Source organism: Danio rerio, chromosome 12 (genome assembly GCF_049306965.1).
Source record: "Danio rerio strain Tuebingen ecotype United States chromosome 12, GRCz12tu, whole genome shotgun sequence".
Classification (NCBI taxonomy): Eukaryota; Metazoa; Chordata; class Actinopteri; order Cypriniformes; family Danionidae; genus Danio; species Danio rerio.
Window position 1 is genome coordinate 46,188,465 of NC_133187.1, and position 20,390 is coordinate 46,208,854.

Here is a 20,390-nt window from a genome sequence, read left to right on the forward strand (position 1 = left end):
TCTTTTCAGGGATGCCCATGCACATTTCAATTCAAGAGTTCACACTTAGATATTGCTTGATGCTATTAGCAGGTTTGGCATACTGTCCCAGGAGAGAACCCTGAGTCCAGAGATATTTGAGCCCAGGGCTCTCGCATGGTCGATAGATCATGTAAGGGGAGTACGAGATCAGGTGGTTCTCGAGGGCTCCCCGTGGTAAAGGAAGAAGGGGTGGATGGGGGGTTTCTTCGGTAAACTAAGATAAGGCAGTCATTTTTGCTAGGCTACATATAGTGAGTTTGGATTAATCTGATTGGCTAACTAATGATTGTAGATAAGAGACCAGCTGCAGTCAATCATATCACGTGCTCCTCTTGAAATTATTTTGTGAAATTTCACCAAGACAATGCAAGGCACACATTACAAAGTTCTGGCTGTGAAAGGAAAAGTAGACAGGTTCTTGACTAGATTGCAGTCCCGACCAGTCTCCAATAGAAAGTGTATGGCACATTTTGAAGCACAACATGCAACAATGAAGACCCTGTACTGTTGCCCACCTTAAACCTTATTTGCAAGTAGAATGAGACAAAATTACTCCTGAAAGACTTCATCACTTGATGTTTTCACTCCCTAAATGTATTTTTAATGATGTTAAAAAGAATTGGCAACATAAGAGAGGGGTAAACTTTACTGTTCCAACTTTTTTTTTTAAATGTGTTGCAAGAACCAAAATCGGAATGTGTTTATTATAAAAAAAATTAAATACATAAATAAAAAATTACAAGGAACACATTAAATCATGTTTGTTGTACTGTTTGCAATAAAATAAAAGTCAAAGCAAATCCAGAAATCACTATATATATATATATATATATATATATATATATATATATATATATATATATATTTTTTTTTTTTTTGCGTTTTCCATACCATCCTAACTTTTTTCTGATTTAGTGTTGTATTAGCAATACATTTGTATAGGTAGTCTTAGTATATATTATAGTGACATACTTGCTGTATAATAATTTCAGCGTTTCCACTCTCTGTGATGTTTAAAACTGATTCGAATCTCGCATGAATTCCAACAACCTTGACTAAAAAAATAAAACACACACAACCCCCCCACACACACTTGATTAGTTTATTTGGAATGAATACTAACTAAAGCAACACAGCATCCAAATTATCATAAAGAGCACATTATGTTTCACAGTACAAGCAATGTGCGAATAAATACAATCATTGAATATCTTTTACCTGGCACCTTTTTATACAAGGTTTGCAGACCGATTGCTAATTGTAGATGTATGTCAAACAGGTGCTTCAGTGATTTCATACTGATCTTGGTAGTTTCTAATAGTCAGGAATAGATGGTTTCTGTTTGGTTGCCATAGGTAAGACTATAGCTTGAGGCTGTACTCACACTAGGTACAGTCGCCTCGAAACAGGCCAAAGCACGCTTGTCCCCCTCCCGTCTCCCCCAACGGCCCACACTCAAACCACAAACGGACCTCGGCACGCTTATGTCATCGCTGCTGCACTGTTCAGTGAGAAGCACTCTCTCACTCAGCAGCACAGTGGAGATTTCTCTAGTTATATCGTGACAGTTGTTTGATGTGCAGTGACATGCAGTCAAATATTTCGCCAAACAGTCCTTAGGGATGCGGGGACACGCATTCAGATATTTCGCCGAACAGATCCGCCACTTTTGGCGCTCATAAACAATCATAAAGCTCTCATGCTGCAGGAATGAGGAGGTCTGCTGAAGCCGCGCAGCTGTCGTACTGTGAGGAGTTCGTCTTTAATAAATTACGGCAGTTTGCGTTCATTGAACAGTTAGAATGATTAATAAATCCATATGAAACAGCCCCTTAAAAGTCACGTCTCGCTTTCAGTTTCGGGCTTTGGCGTGTGTTGCACTCACACACAAGTGTACCGCACCAAAGCCCAAGTGAACTGCGCTCAGGCACACCTCTTACAACCGGGCCAGGGCCGGCCAAGTGAACCGCGCTTGAGCCCGATTCAGCGCACTCACACATCTCAAACTATCCGGGAAACGGGCCTGGGTACGGTACGGATGGCATAGTGTGAGTTGGCCCTGAATAACATCCGTGTTAACTATTTTGCATAAGGTTGGGGAAAATGTGTCAATTCAATGAGAAAGGGTTTATACATTTGCAAGACATGTCTTCTGCTCTGCTGGGATAGTGACAAGGAAAACTGAGTGCATGCTAATTTCTTTAACCAGGTCAAACAATCAAGGAAATCTGTAGTGTGGACTTGACATCAATTCAGAAGTTCATAGTTACCTGGCAGTGTTGTATTCTGAGATGTTGAAGTTACTGAAGATGTTGTATTAGGCGTTGTAGTTGTTGGATTGGTTGATGGTGTCGTAGTTGTTGTTCGATTGGTTGTTGGTGTTGTAGTAGGTGTTGTAATTATTGTTGTAGGTACTGTAGTAGTTATTGTAGTAGGTGTTGTTGTAGTATTTGCTGTTGTAGGTGCTGTAGTAGGTGTTGTAGTATTTGCTGTTGTAGGTGCTGTAGTAGTTATTGTCGTAGGTGTTGTTGTAGTATTTGCTGTTGTAGGTGCTGTAGTAGTTATTACAGTAGGTGTTGTTGTAGTATTTGCTGTTGTAGGTGTTGTAGTAGTAATTGTAGTAGGTGTTGTAGTATTTGCTGTTGTAGGTGCTGTAGTAGTTATTGTAGTAGGTGTTGTTGTAGTATTTGCTGTTGTAGGTGCTGTAGTAGTTATTACAGTAGGTGTTGTTGTAGTATTTGCTGTTGTAGGTGCTGTAGTAGTAATTGTAGTAGGTGTTGTAGTATTTGCTGTTGTAGGTGTTGTAGTAGTAATTGTAGTAGGTGTTGTAGTATTTGCTGTTGTAGGTGTTGTAGTAGTAATTGTAGTAGGTGTTGTAGTATTTGATGTTGTAGGTGCTGTGGTAGTAATTGTAGTAGGTGTAATTGTTATAGGTGCTGTAGTAGTAATTGTAGTAAGTGTTGTAGTATTTGCTGTTGTAGGTGCTGTAGTAGTAATTGTAGTAGGTGTTGTAATTGTTGTAGGTGATGTTGTAGTAATTGTAGTTGGTGTTGTAGTATTTGCTGTTGTAGGTGTTGTAGTAGTAATTGTAGTAGGTGTTGTAATTATTGTTGTAGGTGCTGTAGTAGTAATTGTAGTTGGTGTTGTTGTAGTATTTGATGTTGTAGGTGCTGTAGTAGTAATTGTAGTAGGTGTTGTTGTAGTATTTTCTGTTGTAGGTGCTGTAGTAGTAATTGTAGTAGGTGTTGTAATTGTTGTAGGTGCTGTAGTAGTAATTGTAGTAGGTGTTGTAGTATTTGCTGTTGTAGGTGCTGTAGTAGTAATTGTAGTAGGTGTTGTAATTGTTGTAGGTGCTGTAGTAGTAATTGTAGTAGGTGTTGTTATAGTATTTGATGTTGTAGTTGCTGTAGTAGTAATTGTAGTAGGTGTTGTAATTGTTGTAGGTGCTGTAGTAGTAATTGTAGTAGGTGTTGTTATAGTATTTGATGTTGTAGTTGCTGTAGTAGTAATTGTAGTAGGTGTTGTAATTGTTGTAGGTGCTGTAGTAGTAATTGTAGTAGGTGTTGTTGTAGTATTTGATGTTGTAGTTGCTGTAGTAGTAATTGTAGCAGGTGTTGTAATTATTGTTGTGGGTGTTCTAGTAATAATTGTAGTAGGTGTTGTTGTAGTATTTGCTGTTGTAGGTGCTGTAGTAGTTATTATAGTAGGTGCTGTTGTAGTATTTGCTGTTGTAGGTGCTGTAGTAGTAATTGTAGTAGGAGTTGTAGTATTTGATGTTGTAGGTGCTGTAGAAGTTATTGCAGTAGGTGTTGTTGTAGTATTTGCCGTAGTAGTAATTGTAGTAGGTGTTGTTGCAGTATTTGCTGTGGTAGGTGTTGCAGTAGTTGTAGTTTCTGTTAAAGAAAACAAACCCTGAATTGTAAATCAAATTTTGCAAAGTACATAAACTCTGCTAAAAACAATCCACCACATGCCTTCTTTTTTTAAAAGTTATATTTATTGGGTTTTTTTCAACATTAAAACAAGACATCTAAACATTACAATAAAATGGAATGATTCCAGGATAACATACAAAACATAATCCGATTCCTGTATTAAACCTGTAGCTTGCACTGATCGAAAAACGTCCTATGCCTCAGTAACAGATTTAAAACTGTGGTGCCGATTGGCATGTGTGACACTATATGCCTTCTGACTGGCATCTCTCTTTTTTTCAAGTAAAAGGCATTATAGGGCATATTATAATTGTGAAAATGTTCACCTTCTTGTGTTAATGTGAAGTACTATTGGCACTCACATATTTTATACATACAGTTGAACTCAGAATTATTAGCCCCCTTTGGAATCATTTTTTCCTTTTTAAATGTTTCCCAAAATATGTTTAACAGAGCAAGGAAATTTTCACAGTATGTCGAATAATATTTTTTCTCCTGGAGAAAGTCATATTTATTTTATTTTGGCTAAAATAAAAGCATTTTTAATTATAATAAAAAAAATGTAATGGTCAAAACTATTAGCCTCTGCGCTTTATGTTTTTTCGATAGTCTACAGAACAAACCATCATTATACCTTGCCTAATTAACTTAATCTGCCTAGTTAACCTAATTAATCTAGTTAAGCCTTTAAATGTAACTTTAAGCTGTATAGAAGTGTCTTGAAAAATATCTATTAAATTATTATTTATCACGGCAAAGATAAAATAAATTAGTTATTAGAAATGAGTTATTAAAACTATTATGATTAGAAATGTTGAAAAAAATCTTCACCCTGTTAAACAGAAATTTGGGATTATATGTATAGATTATAGGTGGGCATATATATATTTTTTTATCTAGATTAATCTCACTGTAATCTTGGAATTAATCTAGATTAAAATGGCTCATCTGAATTCTGCCAGAGGCATTCAGAATATGTGTGTTACCCAAATAATGACTAAAAGTAAGTTTTTGAGAATGGGTTTCTCAAGCCAGGTAATGCATTAGACCAGGGGTTCATCTCCTGTTTCCAAAATTCATCACAAACTGCATGAGAAACTAATCTACTATGATAATTGGTGATGAAAATAAATGATGTACTTGTGTTTACTAACTGTTTATTCAGTTTAACATGAATTTTGAACTGTAGGCCTAAACATTTTGTATGCGTTATTAAATTCCATAACACTCTTACCAGTTCTTACTCCTTATTTGCGTCTAATACCCCAGTTTGTCACGGGGGCATGAATGAAATGTTCATATGTGAAGGTGAAACTGCCAAACTGAGTTAAAAACACTCAAAACTACAGGAAACTTCTACATGCACATACACACCTTAATTATTGCTTTGACGATGATTATGGCCCACCACTATTATATATATACAGTTGAAGTCAGAATTATTAGCCCCCCTAACTTATTAGCGCCCTTGTTTATTTTTTTCCCAAATTACTGTTTGAACATTTCCTTGCTCTGTTAAACATCATTTGGGAAATTAAAAAAAAAAAGAAAAAAAAAATCAAAAGGGGGGCTAATAATTTATTATTTATTTATACAACAGTTCTGTCTGGTTCTCAAATCTGATTGGCTGATAGCCGTGAGATATTCTGCAATATCAGAACTCCTACAGCCTCTTTACCCTTTGTGTATTTCTCCGCCCACATACAGCCAGCAAAAAGAAGACACTACAGATCTAAAGTTTAAAAGATGCACGCTCAGCTGTTTAACTGTCAGCTTATGATTTGAATCCAGAAGAAAATAGTTCCTCATACAAAATGGTTTTTGAGACTCTCCATGTTTGATTTTGTTTTTATATACACAATTATGCCGTCAAACTGTTGCATAAACATAATATCACACTCGTAGCAGTACGATATGGATGTATATCAGCACTGGTGGGGGCATTAAGGCACTCGGCCGACGGCCTCGTGCCAACGCACGCCTCCCACCAGTGTCGATATACAGCTATATCGCACTGCTACTCATATAATATTGCTCATATATATAGCCACACCTGTCTATATGTTTATATAAGACTTTACAGCTCACGATGCATGTTAGAGCAAATGAGAATAATGACGTCAAAAGAACTGAAGAGCTCAGAGACTGAATTGCGGCAAGGCACAGATCTGGCCGTGGTTACAAAAACATTTATGCGGCACTTAGTGTCTTAAGAGCACAGTAGCCTCCATAATCCTTAAATGGAAGATGTTTTGGATGACTGAAGCCCTGGAGCTATCGGGGGAGAAGAGCCTTGGTGAAAGAGGTAAAGAAGAACCCAAAGATCACTGTTTGTGTCCACCTCCCAAACATTTAAACAAACATGCTGCAAGTTGAGAAAACACGTATAGAAGAATAATAACTGGGAAAAGGTCATCAATATGTGTTCAGTATGTGTTTCTGTGTTTGCATGTGTTTTGTCAAATTAATGTTTTTCTTTGTTTTCTATATGCATGTGTTTTCTTAACTTGCAGCATGTTTGACCTCTCTCAGCCAGCATACTAAAGGGAAACAAATATACTGTAGACTAAGAATACACACGCAATATGTTTAATTATTTTTAAAATTTGTACATTTATGCTGGTTTCTAGTATGATCAAACAAATGTAGCTTTGCAATGAAAATTAACATAACAGTTGTGCTGGGGCATGAAACAACACTGGCAAAATAAAAGTGTGAAATTTTTCTATAATAATTAAACTGACCGTAACCTGTGAGCTGTACTCATACCTGTCTGAGGTCCACCGTCCACCCTGAAGGCCCATCGGCCTGGAACATTGACATTACTGGAGGTGTTTAGATTTGAGATGGGGCTCCCATTGAGTGATCCAGTAATCACAATGTAGTTTGTGGAGTTTATTGTGTCAAAACCAGCCTGAAAGTATATAAAACAATATTCATGTAAACAGTTGACTATGTATATGGTGCACAAAATGTTTTACTGTAGTAAATAGCAACAGAAAACACATTTCTTTTACCTCCACCCGAAGTCCTGTTGCAGCAATATTTCCATAATTCATCAGAATAAATGAATAATTACTGCCTGAGATTAAAACCACTTGAAAAGATGTTTCCTAAAATAATGATAAAAGAATAAATAAATAAGTTAGAAGACAGTTGCAAAAGTGATCATTATGTATGAGCTCAAATTACCGTATTAAATAAAAAAAAGACTTGTTACTCTGTCTTAAAGTATTTTTAAATTGAATCATGCATAAAGTGAAAACATGAACATTTCAGAAGTGTGTTGATCTTACTGCTGTAGAGGAAATGTAAGGTACTTTATCCCATGTTGCAACAAAAACCCAAGAAGCAGTGAAGGGCAGATTTGGGAAATAACTGTTGATATCCTGAGTGGCGCGAGTGAGAACACTTCCATTAGTGTATTGATGATAAGAGATGACTCCACTTGCTCCGTTATTAAGGTCAGTCCAGAGTCCAGCAATAATATCTTGACTTCCATATGCTGGAAATGAGTAGGGAGTAAACACTGAAGAAGCCTGGCTGAATGTGAGGTCTCCATTATTATTAACCTGAAACATCAGAAATACTGTTAAAATCACAACCAGGGAATTTTTTTTCTCTTAATCACAAAGAAGTTCATGAAGCATCCAAAAACCTAATGCACACCATGAGACAAAATGAAATCAAATTCTTACATAAATCTGCTGGTATGTTCGTCCAAAGAACAGAAAGGGACTTAGTGTATTAACAGAAGAGCCTCCATCATCAATAGCAGGGTTTATTGCGTCTCCTGCTGAGGAACCGAATGGGTAGAAGATTTGTGGTGCTGCTTAAAAAAAGAAAGAGAAAATTCTAAGAACAAAAATGAAGCTGGACCATGGTGACCTCTGCTGGTGAACTCATGCTGAAGTGACAGTAATGCTTGGGTAATGGCTGACAAAACTGCATCATTTATTAACAACTTGTCCATATAGATTTGCAGTTTCTGCAATCTTTCTGCCTCCACCTTCCATAAGTTTCATACACTTAGTAAAAAAAGAAAACTAGCTGAAAACTACTGAAAACTTAAATCAGTCATCTCAATGGCAGAAATTATCTTAAATGCCCTTTATAGGATGGAGAGAAGGCAGCAGAAAAGAAAAGGGCACATGAAAGAATTCATATTAGGAAGAAAAAAAGCAAAATGTTGCAAAATGCCCCATCTTTCCAAGACTTTGAGTGCAGATCAGTTGTTCATCTGTAAACAGGCATATGTTAGTTTGTTGTTGTTTTTTTTTTCTCTGTCAGCACTAATATCTGTCAGAAGTAATATATGCAATAGCACCCCAACTATCTTCCCATGAAATACTACATGTTGATATTATTAATTATATATGTTATGTGAGTATCTTACCATGGCCAGGGTTCAACGTTAAAGTTTTTTTTTTGTACTGGTCTGATCTGATCAGTGGTTCAGATTTTTACTTGCCCTGCCAAATTTTTCACTAAGCCGACCAAAAAAAAAAAAAAAAAAAAAAAAAGTGAATAGCAAATTTTTTGCCACATATTAAATGTACAATGAGCAAAATTCAAATAGTTATGCAAAAAAAAAAAAAAAAAAAAAAAAGCTGTATGGAAAATGTGGTGGTTGACTTGTCAAACTGACAGCAAATTGTGCAAAACATCACTTAATTTTTTTTGTCACGATGTTCTTTTGTAAATGTCTGCTTCCAAGATGTTACAAATATTTTCTTTAAGCCTTATAATTTGATGTTGCTGCCCTGTTGCCGTTTCTTTACTGTACTGGTTGTTACCAGCTTACGGAAAAAGTAGCATGTTCAAAACATTAAATCAGATAAGAGCAAACGAAAACCAATATGATGTTTAAGACATCACAGAGAAGATAGCATTTAAAGACTTAAAAGCACAAACTTAAAATGTACGCAATTGACAAAATAGTCACAGACAAATTAAACTTTAGTGCCAAAGCAGCACTGTCCTAATCAGGCCAGTAATGATCCAATTAGGATCCCAAGCATCTCTCATGCTGGCCCTGGGCAGCAGGGCAGTCCTTATTGTTGAGCACTGACAGCGACGCAGTGGTGCATTAGGTAGTGCTGCCACCTCACAGCAGGAATATTGCTGGTTCGAGCCTCAGCTGGGTCAGTTGGCGTTTCTGTGTGAAGTTTGCATGTTCTCCCCGCGTTTGTGTGGGTTTCCCCTACAGTCCAAAGCCATGCGGTACAGATGAATTGGGTAGGCTAAATTTGTTCGTAGTGTATGAGAGTTTATGGATGTTTCCCAGTGATGGGTTACAGTTGGAAGGGCATCGCTGCGTAAAACATGTGCTGGATAAGTTGGCAGTTCATTCCGCTGGGGTGACCCGGATTAATAAAGAGACTAAGCCGAAAAGGAATGATTGAATGAATAAGTATCTTGGCAGACAAGATAATTACATCAAATACTCTTGAAGGAGAGGACTGGAATACTGCAAATAGGAATATGTCCAAACATACATTTATGATTTTTCTTAAAAACGTGAACAGCTGCTGCGCTCGTGCATCAAGGTTAATCATGAACAGCTCAGTGCGCATGCGCTAGTTGCACTGTCGCGGTCTGATTATGTTTTAATCAAGGTTTATATGCATCAAATACATAACATCTGTGCCAAACATCTCAACTGACGAACATACTAACAATAATACAACCGTATATCGGAATTAAATGTAAGCATTGGCATGTTACAGCCCTAATGAGTATGATTATGTGAAACTCCATATAGATACATATTGCAATGATTTCGGGTACTTACTTAGCGATGCACGCACACATATATGCACAGCCTTAAATGCTCTGCTGACGTGGACTCTGTAATATCTGTTTAATAACTTTAAACTATCAACAACCACCAATGAGCTATATTCTATTAATCGTTCTTCCCGCTCCGTAGTGGATTTTTTCATAGTCCATTTCATGTGAGATGGCGGCGGTGAGTGGAAGAAACCAAGTCACAGGGGGAAAATTTTTTTCTACAGAAATAATTTGTGCTTTCTTATGTGGCCCGGTACCAATTGTTCCACGGACCGGCCCGATGGTTGGGGACCACTGCTGTAGTTCTTGGATTATCAGACCATTTGTCTATTTTTTTTTTTTTTAATCTGGAGCTATCATATGCTTGTGTAAATTACCGTATATGGAAATCAATTGATCACCAAGAATTTTCTGCTCTTATTGAAAGTGCCATAAGTGGGATATTACTTTAGCGTCCTGAAGTAAAGTGCTGGCCTCACGCATCTCGCACCTGTCAGTCAGTCAAGTACTTAACCTTAAAGTGTTAAATAGATAACGCACAGCACTACTACGGTTACAATAAAGATTGCGCTGTTATAATTCACTTACCTTTTAATATGTTTTGGTGCGATTATCACCCGCTATTAAATAAAAAAAAAAAAAAAACACGACTGAATGTTTTGAATAAAAAGCTGTAATGTAGCCATGGTGGGATCAATTTTGGCATGGCACCCCACCATGGAAGAATGAATGTAGCGGAAACCATGCATTTGCAACATGTTCTGCTCTGCTGGGCTAGTGATGATGAAAACTGAGTGGATCCTTGTTTCTTTAACCAGGTCAAACTATGAAGGAAATCTGTAGTGTGGGATGGCATCAATTCAGAAGTTCATAATTACCTGGCAGTGTTGTAGATACTGGAGATGTTGTAGAAGGTATTGTAGTAGGTGTTGTTGTAGTTATGGTAGTAGGTGTTGTTGTAGGTGTTGCAGTAGTTGTTGTTACTGTTGAAGAAAACACCTTGAATTGTGAATCAAAGTTATAAATAAAAGTCAAAAACTCTGCTGGAAACAATCCACTACATCCGTTCTGACTGGAAGCTCTTTGTTTGCAAGTAAAAGGCATTTTATTATAACTGTGAAAATGTTTACCTTCTTGTGAAACACATATTTCTACACATTTATCCTTGGGATAAGTAAGAAAATAGGTTGTGCATCGAATGTAATTAAGAATATTCTCATAAGTCAATATACTGCCATGACTAACCAATTGCGTTTCTGAAAACCTTCATTAGCCAACTAAAGCAGGTCGCACACCAGAAGCGCAACTCGCGGCATAGAAACATAGGTTTCTATCAGGGTACACACACCGGCGGCACAAGTCGGCGGCTGTCGGCGATGCCCGGCCACGACTCAGGACGCATTTCATATTTCAGCCACACCACAGAACGCCATCTGATTAGTATCATGTGAAATATCATGCAAATGTGCGCGTCTGGTGTGTGATCCGTTAAACTGTCATGTGAGCGGCGCTTCTGGTGTGCGACCTGCTTAAGGTCGCAAGTTTCATCGTTACAAACATCGTTCATTAATTTAGTGTTTTCCAAATCTGTCGTTCCAGCGAACACTCGCAAACTGTTTTTACAAAATTTACAACCATAAACATTTTATATGATTTAAATATGAGATCAGAGTGTTTCCTAAGTAGTTTTATGTTTTACCATAGAATATGGAATATTCTCAATAATATTTATAAAGGAAACACAGGCCCTATAAGTGCTGTTTACATAATTCAGCTAACATAGAAAACGAGTGCGTTTTTACCAAAACTAATATTGGATTTTTTTATAGTGTGTAGGCGTCCAGGAGGCATCCGAAACAGATGCCCAAGCCACCTCAGCTGACTTCTACTTTGCAGTAATACTGGCTGAGAAAAGTGTGACAACATTTTCTATAATAATTTAACTGACAGTAACCTGTGAGCTGTATTTATACCTGTCAGTTGTCCACTGTCCACCCTGAAGGCCCATCGGCCTGGAACATTAACATTACTGGAGGTGTTGAGGCTTGAGACTGAGCTCCCATTGTTTGATCCAGGAATCACAAAGTAGTTTGTGGAGCTTATTGTGTCAAAACCAGCCTGAAATGTACACACAAAAGTACACACAATATACCTGTGTACTGTTGTGACATGTTATGCTTGTTACAGTAAACACATTTCTTTTACCTCCACTGTACGTTCTGTTGCAGCAATATTTCCATAATTCATCAGAATAAATGAATAGTTACTGCCTGAGATTAAAACCACTTGAAAAGTTGTTTCCTAAAATAATGATAAAAGAATAAATAAATAAATAAGTTAGAAGACAGTTGCTAAAGTGATCATTATGTATGAGCTCAAATTACCGTATTAAATAAAAAAAAGACTTGTTACTCTGTCTTAAAGTATTTTTGAATTGAATCATGCATAAAGTGAAAACATGAACATTTCAGAAGTGTGTTGATCTTACTGCTGTAGAGAGATGGTACGGTACTTTATCCCACGTTGCAACAAAAACCCAAGAAGCAGTGAAGGGCAGATTTGGGAAATAACTGTTGATATCCTGAGTGGCGCGAGTGAGAACACTTCCATTAATGTATTGATGATAAGAGATGACTCCACTTGCTCCGTTATTAAGGTCAGTCCAGAGTCCAGCAACAATATCTTGACTTCCATATGCTGGAAATGAGTAGGGAGTAAACACTGAAGAAGCCTGGCTGAATGTGAGGTCTCCATTATTATTAACCTGAAACATCAGAAATACTGTCAAAATCACAACCAGAGAATTTTTTTTCTCTTAATCACAAAGGAGTTCATGAAGCATCCAAAAACCTAATGCACACCATTAGACAAAATGAAATCAAATTCTTACGTAAATCTGCTGGTATGTTCGGCCAAAGAACAGAAAGGGACTCAACAGTGTAATAACAGAGGAGCTTGAATCATCAATAGCTGGGTTTATTGCATCTCCTGCTGATAAACCAAATGGGTAGAAGATTCCTGATCCTGCTTAGAAAAAAAGAGGGAGGAAAAATTATAAGTATAAACATGAAGCGGGATGATGCTTGGGACAAAAATGCACTATTCAATAACAACTTGTCCATATGGATTTGCAGTTTGTGCAATGGCTTTAATAGTAGCTAAAAATGCTAGCTATTTTAAGAGTAACTATTTTCATTCTGTCGAGGCAGTGGCGCAGTAGGAAGTGCTGTCGCCTCAGCCAGAAGGTCGCTGGTTCGAACCTCGGCTCAGTTGGTGTTTCTGTGTGGAGTTTGCATGTTTTCCCTGCCTTCGCATGGTATTCCTCTGGGTGCTCCGGTTTCCCCCACAGTCCAAAGACATGCGGTACAGGTGAATTGGGTAGGCTAAATTGTCCGTAGTGTATGAGTGTGTGTGTGGATGTTTCCCAGAGATGGGTTGCGGCTGGAAGGACATCCTCTGCGTAAAAAACTTGCTAAATAAGTTGTCTGTTCATTCCACTGTGGTGACCCTGAATTAATAAAGAGACTTAGCCGACAAGAAAATGAATGAATGAATAAACTATTTTCATTTTAAAAGCAGGGGCGGACTGGGACACAATTTCAGACCGGGGAGACAGACACCGACCCAGGCCATCCTTTGATAAATGGATGTTATTTATCATTCTAATTATACTTATAATTAGTTATTTGAGGATTTTGCAAATAGAGCAGTATTAAGAGCGTGACTCTTCACTGTATGCCAACCATTTCCTTCTGCATCCATCTATGCTAAATAGAATAGGATGGGCTTTTTTGGGTGTTTTCTTGTTGTTGTAGGTGCTGTATTAGTTATTGTAGGTGTTTTTGTAGTATTTGCTGTGGTAGGTGTGGCAGTAGTTGTAGTTCCTGTTAAAGAAAAAAAAACCTGAATTGTAAGTCATTTTTGCAGTTACATAAACACTGCTGAATACAATCCACTACATGCCTTCTTTAAAAATATATATTTTTATTGGGTTTTTTTCAACATTAAAACAAGACATCTAAACATCTGAACATTACAATAAAAAAAAAATGATTCCAGGACAACATACAAAACTTTAAAATAATAGAGTTCATGTTCATAATCCGATTCCTGTATTCCCAGCTAACAGTGAATGGTCCCAGAACATTCAATAACGTTGTTTAAAAGTTGTGGAATTGTTAGCACAAAACGTTATCAATAGAACGTGTTTTTAGAATGTTCTCATAACGTTTTTGAAGTCTTGAATGTTGTCGCAATGTTGATAAAAAATGTTCTTAGAACAAAGTTCTTGGAATGTCTTCAGGACGTTATTTGTACTTAATGAACGTTGTCACAATGTTGATAAAAATCGTTCTTAGAACGAAGTTCTTGGTATGTCTTCAGGACGTTGTTTGTACTTGAAAAATGTTCTCATAATGTTAATGGAAAACATTCTTGAAACAAAGTTCTTGGAACGTCTTTAGGATGTTATTTGTGCTTGATAAACTTTGTCATGAGACGACACGGTGGCGCAGTAGATAGTTCTGTTGCTTCACAGCAAGAAGGTCGCTGGTTCAAGCCTCGGCTGGATCAGTTGGTGTTTGTGTGGAGTTTACATGTTCTCCCAGCGTTTGCGTGGGTTTCCTCCAGGTGCTCCGATTTCCCCTACAGTCCAAAGACGTGCGCTATAGGGGAATTGATGCACTGATTTGGCCATAGTGAATGAGTGTGTATGGATGTTTTCCAGGGATGGGTTGCAGCTGGAAGGGCATCCGCTGCGTAAAACATGTGCTGGATAAGTTACTGTTACGCTTGAGCGTATTGGTGGGTTGTTTCTGTGCCGCAGTGTGTGCATGTGTGTCTCTCTCTTTCTCTCTCTCGTCATGTTCCGTTCCTGTTTCCAGGTCACCCTGCCCTAATTAGATGAGCTGCGTGCGTGCGCTGTGGTTGGTGCTCGGAGAACGCAGCATGTTTTGAAAAGGAGACCGATGGAGTCAGATGGCGGGGGGAAAGACGGAGAGCTTTCAAAGAACGTGGTGTTCTTGTTTAAAAGTTGTTGTAGGGCTTCTCTTGTTGATCGTAAATTGTGAACTTTAAGGTGATCTCCACCTTTTTCCTCTCCCCTCCTTGTTGTGACTGTCACACACCTATATAATGTATGAAAAAAAGCTGTAAGCTGAGCGCCAAAAGGGGCAGAGTGCATTTACTTTGAACTGACAATTTCTCCTGTTCTTCGTTTAGTTAAGGAGGAAAGGCTCGTACACACCGGGTTACTTTTCATTTGCGTTTATAGTCAGAGTTTTTCCAAGACGTTCTGACATCCGCTTGTAACACAGAAGAAGAAGATGAAGTTGACACGCTTGTTGTTATGGATGGTTCAAGTAGCAGCAGCTCCAGCTCTAGCGGTGAAGAAATGATTGTTGTTCATCAGAGCAATAAGCAGCTCCATGTTCATATCGCCTCGCATCTTCTTCAATGTGCGCTCGCATTGACAGTTTTGCGATTGAGTGCCCAAAGTGCTGTCTACTGTAACTTCAGCAGCTCCGTGCACGTGAACAAAAGTGCCAACCTGATTGGTGGATAAGGTTTTGATGTGGCGCGTCAAAGCAAAAAAACAAGCATGAACCTTTTTTTTTTTTTTTATGACGCTTTTACGCCTGCCATTTTGCGTGTTGGTGTGCACAATCACATTAACGCCCTTTATTTAGTCACAAGGCGTTAAATGTTGACGGAAAAACGTTTCTGTGTGCACAGGTCTTAAGGGTAGTATTTGTAATTTATTTTTAGCATTTCTTTTGGTTCTTTAGGTAAGTTATCTTTGGGGTAGAGTTAGTAAATGTTTGTTTATTATTTTGGCATTGCTGTAACCACGGGGAGTGACACATACAACTGAGGTAGGATCCAAAATGCAGGTTTATTCGTAGTCAGGCAAGCAATGGTCAATACGGGTGCAAGCAGGTGTGTGAGGACAATCCAGAATCGTAGTCGAAGTAACATGCAAGAGGTCACAAGGCAGGCGGCAGACTAAGACAGGAAGGCTAAGGTCGGTACACTGGATAACAAGACTAGGAAACGCGTTGTAGTGTTACTTACAGTAAACAAGACTCGGCAAACTGAATGGGTGAGTGTGTGGCTCAAATAGTGTGTGCAATCAGTCTCTGACAATCCTCAGGTGGTGCGAGTAATCAGTCTAGATGAGGAAGCATGTGTGAGTGTGACCGGAGTGCATGTATGAATATGTAGTCCAGGAATGGCGGAATTGTAGTCCATGGTTATTGTGAATGAAGTTCAGCGATCTATGGAGTACGATCGCTGGTTATCGTGACACTTGCTCAGCCCTAAAGCTATTTTTGTTTGCGCTTATTTCTTGTTTTCTTCTAAATACAAACTTTTCTGCCTTCTCACAATAAAATAATTTTTAAGGTCATTTAAATCATAACTGTTTATTTATTTATTTTCTTTAACTTTTACGCTCCTCAGCACTAACATTTGAGGTCATAACAATTACGCCTGTAGCTTGCACTGATCGAATATTGTCATGTGCCTCAGGGACAGATTTAAAACTGTGGTTTCGATGTGTGACACTACATGCCTTCTGACTGGCATCTCTCTTTTTTTATTCAGGTAAAAGGCATTTTATTATAATTGTGAAAATGTTCAATTTCTTGTGTAAATGTGAAGTACTATTGGCACTCACATATTTCCTACATACAGTTGAAGTCAGAATTATTAGCCCCCTTTGAATTGTTTTTAATTTTTTTTTTTTTAAATATTTCCTAAATTATGTTTAAAAGAGCAAGGAAATTTTCACAGTATGTCTGATAATATTTTTCTTCTGGAAAAAGTCTTATTTGTTTTATTTCGGCTAGAATATAAGCAGTTTTTAATTTTTTAACACCATTTTAGGGACAAAATTATTAGCCCCTTTAAGCTATATTTTTCAATAATCTACAGAACAAACCATCATTATACAATAACTTGCCTAATTACCCTAACCTGCCTAGTTAACCTAATTAACCTAGTTAAGCCTCTAAATGTCACTTTAAGCTGTATAGAAGTGTCCTGAAAAATATCTAGACAAATATTATTTATTGTTATCATGGCAAAAATAAAATAAATCAGTTATTAGAAATGAGTTATTCAAACTATTATGATTAGAAATGTGTTAAAAACATCATATCCGTTAAACAGAAATTGGGGGAAAAAAATTAAAAGGGGAGCTAATAATATATATATATAGCCACACACCCGTCTATATAAGACCTTACAGCTCACAATGCATGTTAGAAGAGCTTAGAGACAGAATTGTGGCAAGGCACAGATCTGGCCGTGGTTACAAAAAACTTTTATGCTGCATTTAAGGTTTGTAAGAGCACAGTAGCCTCCATAATCCTTAAATGGAAGATGTTTTGGATGACTGAAGCCCTGGAGCTATTGAGGGAGAAGAGCCTTGGTGAGAGAGGTAAAGAAGAACCCAAAGATCACTGTTTGTGTCCACCTCCCAAACATTTAAACAAACATGCTGCAAGTTGAGAAAACACATATAGAAGAACAATAACTGAGAAAAGGTCATCAATATGTGTTCAGTATGTGTTTCTGTGTTTGCATGTGTTTTGTCAAATTAATGTTTTTCTTTGTTTTTCTATATGCATGTGTTTTCTTAACTTGCAGCATGTTTGACCTCTCTCAGCCACCATACTAAAGGGAAACAAATATACTGTAGACCAGGGGTCACCAATCTCAGTCCTGAAGGGCCTGTGTCCCTGCGGGGTTTAGCTCCAACTTGCCTCAACACACCTGCCTGGATGTTTCAAGTATACCTAGTAATACATTGATTAGCTTGTTCAGGTGTGTTTGATTAGGGCTGGAGCTAAAATCTGCAGGATACCGGCCCTCCAGGAATACGTTTGGTGACCCCTGTTGTAGACTAACAATACACACAGAATATGTTTAATTATCTTTAAAATGTGTACATTTATGCTGGTTTCTAGTATGATCGAACAAATGTAGCTTTGCAATGAAAATTAACATAATAGTTGCGTTTTTCTATAATAATAAAACAGACCGTAACCTGTGAGCGGTACTCATACCTGTCTGAGGTCCACCGTCCACCCTGAAGACCCATCGGCCTGGAACATTGACATTACTAGAGGTGTTGAGGTTTGAGACGGAGCTCCCATTGTTTGATCCAGGAATCACAAAGTAGTTTGTGGAGTTTATTGTGTCAAAACCAGCCTGAAAGTTAATAAAATAATATTCATGTAAATGGTTGCACAAACTTTTATACTGTAACATTTGGTTCTCATTACAGACAACACTTTTTTTTTACCTCCACTGTACGTCCTGTTGCAGCAATATTTCCATAATTCATCAGAAGAAATGAATAATTACTGCCTGAGATTAAAACCACTTGAAAAGATGTTTCCTAAAATAATGATAAAAGAATAAATAAATAAATAAGTTAGAAGACAGTTGCTAAAGAATTCATTATGTATGAACACAAATTACTGTATTAATTAATTAAAAAAAGACTTGTTACTCTGTCTTAAAGTATTTTTTTTAATTGAATCATGCATAAAGTGAAAACATGAACATTTCAGAAGTGTGTTGATCTTACTGCTGTAGAGGAAATGTAAGGTACTTTATCCCATGTTGCAACAAAAACCCAAGATGCAGTGAAGGGCAGATTTGGGAAATAATTGTTGATATCCTGAGTGGCGCGAGTGAGAACACTTCCAATAGTGTATTGATTATAAGAGATGACTCCACTTGCTCCGTTATTAAGGTCAGTCCAGAATCCAGCAATAATATCCCTACTTCCATTAGCTGGAAATGAGTAGGGAACATATTGTGGTAAAGCCTGGCTGAATGTAAGGTCTCCATTATTATTAACCTGAAACATCACAAATACTGTCAAAATCACAACCAGGGAATTTTTTCCTAATCAGAATGGAATTCATGAAGCATCTAAAGCCCACATGCACACCATAAGAGTTAAAAAAATCTAATTCTTACATAAATCTGCTGGTATGTTTGTCCAAAAAACAGAAAGGGACTTAGTGTATTAACAGAAGAGCCTCCATCATCAATAGCAGGGTTTATTGCGTCTCCTGCTGAGGAACCGAATGGGTAGAAGATTTGTGGTGCTGCTAGAAAAAAAGAAAGAGAAAATTCTAAGAATAAAAATGAAGCGGGACCATGGTGAACCTCTGCTGGTGAACTCATACTGAAGTGACAGTAATGCTTGGGACATTACTGACAAAACTGCATCATTTATTAACAACTTTTCCATACAGATTTACAGTTTCTGCAATCTTTCTGCCTCCACCTTCCATAAGTTTATGAGACTTATGCCAAGTTCAGACTGCATGATTTTCAAAGTAGTCGTGTCACAGATGTTTTCACACTGCATGAGTATCTGGGCTAGTGTTTTGTTGCTGCTTTGTTTACACTGCATGAATCGGCGACAGGGGCTTTCACATTGCATGACTTTACAATAGGAAGAATCGCTGACAACTTCGTCCAAACTACGTCTCACAGCCAAAAACACGTAGTATATCTTTTGTTATTAACTACATAACGAGAAAGAAGCCTTTAATGGGGTAGAAAATGTACATATTTGCTCACCTGGCCTTTAAAGGGTATTAGCACATTTTTCTCAATTTTCTTTTTAAACTTTCTGTATGAAACGTCAAACAGACACGGGTGTTCCTGTCAAACCTCTAACAGTTTTTCCTCCATTTCTTTGGTCCAAATAAACCGAAAATGAGCACTTTAACTTCTCCCTCAGCCTCCCACTGACCTGCAGGTACACACACTCTAGTGAATGCTGCTCTCTCATTGGCTGTTGGCGATCGCTGCTGTTATTTTCAGTCAAAACTCATTTCACACAGCATAATTGGAATCGCCGACAGCTCCAGATATTTAGCATGCCAAATATCTTACGGGCGTCGGTGACTCATCGGCGATTCTCTCAGTCAGATCGCGTCTTTGATATTTCATACTGTGTGATTTTCACTCACATGCAGGAGCACGGATTTGCCTGTGATTTCAGGCATTTGTCGGCGATTTCTCAAAACCTGTCAGCGAGTCAAAATCTGGGCTAAAATCATGCAGCCTGAACTCGGCATTATGCTGGGTCAAAAAAAAAAGTTGAGGAGAAAGTGCTAATTTTCTTCGAACCCAGGTGAGCAAATATGTACATTTTCTACCCCATTAAAGGCTTCTTTCTCATTATGTAGTTAATAACAAGAGATATACTATGTGTTTTTGGCTGTGAGAAGTTGTCGGCGATTCTTCCTATTGAAAAGTCATGCAATGTGAAAGCCCCTGTCGCCAATCCATCTTGCAGTGTAAACAAAGCAGCGACGAAACGGTAGCCCAGATAGTCATGCAGTGTGAAAACATCTGTGACACGACTACTTTGAAAATCATGCAGTCTGAACTCCGCATTAGTAAAACTAAAAGAAAACTAGCTGAAAACTTAAACCAGTCATCTCAATAGCAGAAATGATCTTTCATGCCCTTTGAAAGATGGAGAGAAGGCAGCAGAAAAGAAAAGGGGCACATGAAAGAATTCATATTAGGAAGAAAAAGAGCATGTTGCATAATGTCCCATCTTTCCAGGACTTTGAGTGCAGATCAGTTGTTCATCTGTAAACA

The 20,390-nt window shown here is 37.8% G+C and overlaps 2 protein-coding genes across 2 annotated transcripts; both read right to left on the bottom strand.

The window, feature by feature from the left end:
- Nucleotides 1-1,013: 1,013 nt before the first annotated feature.
- LOC141376830 (uncharacterized) lies at nt 1,014-7,972 on the bottom strand. Its single transcript, XM_073918592.1, has 7 exons — nt 7,966-7,972; nt 7,655-7,788; nt 7,253-7,528; nt 6,974-7,069; nt 6,701-6,870; nt 2,292-3,611; nt 1,014-1,076 (listed from the first exon to the last, which is right to left on the bottom strand). Exons 1-6 carry the CDS (start codon nt 7,970-7,972, stop codon nt 2,339-2,341), a joined length of 1,956 nt encoding a protein of 651 aa, XP_073774693.1. The 3' UTR covers nt 1,014-1,076; nt 2,292-2,338.
- A 2,651-nt stretch (nt 7,973-10,623) lies between these two features.
- Nucleotides 10,624-18,099, bottom strand: LOC137496763 (sushi, nidogen and EGF-like domain-containing protein 1). The gene is made up of 7 exons (XM_073918593.1): nt 18,058-18,099; nt 17,819-17,963; nt 12,640-12,773; nt 12,238-12,513; nt 11,955-12,050; nt 11,723-11,867; nt 10,624-10,748 (listed from the first exon to the last, which is right to left on the bottom strand). Exons 1-7 carry the CDS (start codon nt 18,097-18,099, stop codon nt 10,624-10,626), a joined length of 963 nt encoding a protein of 320 aa, XP_073774694.1.
- Between the last annotated feature and the right edge of the window lie 2,291 nt (nt 18,100-20,390).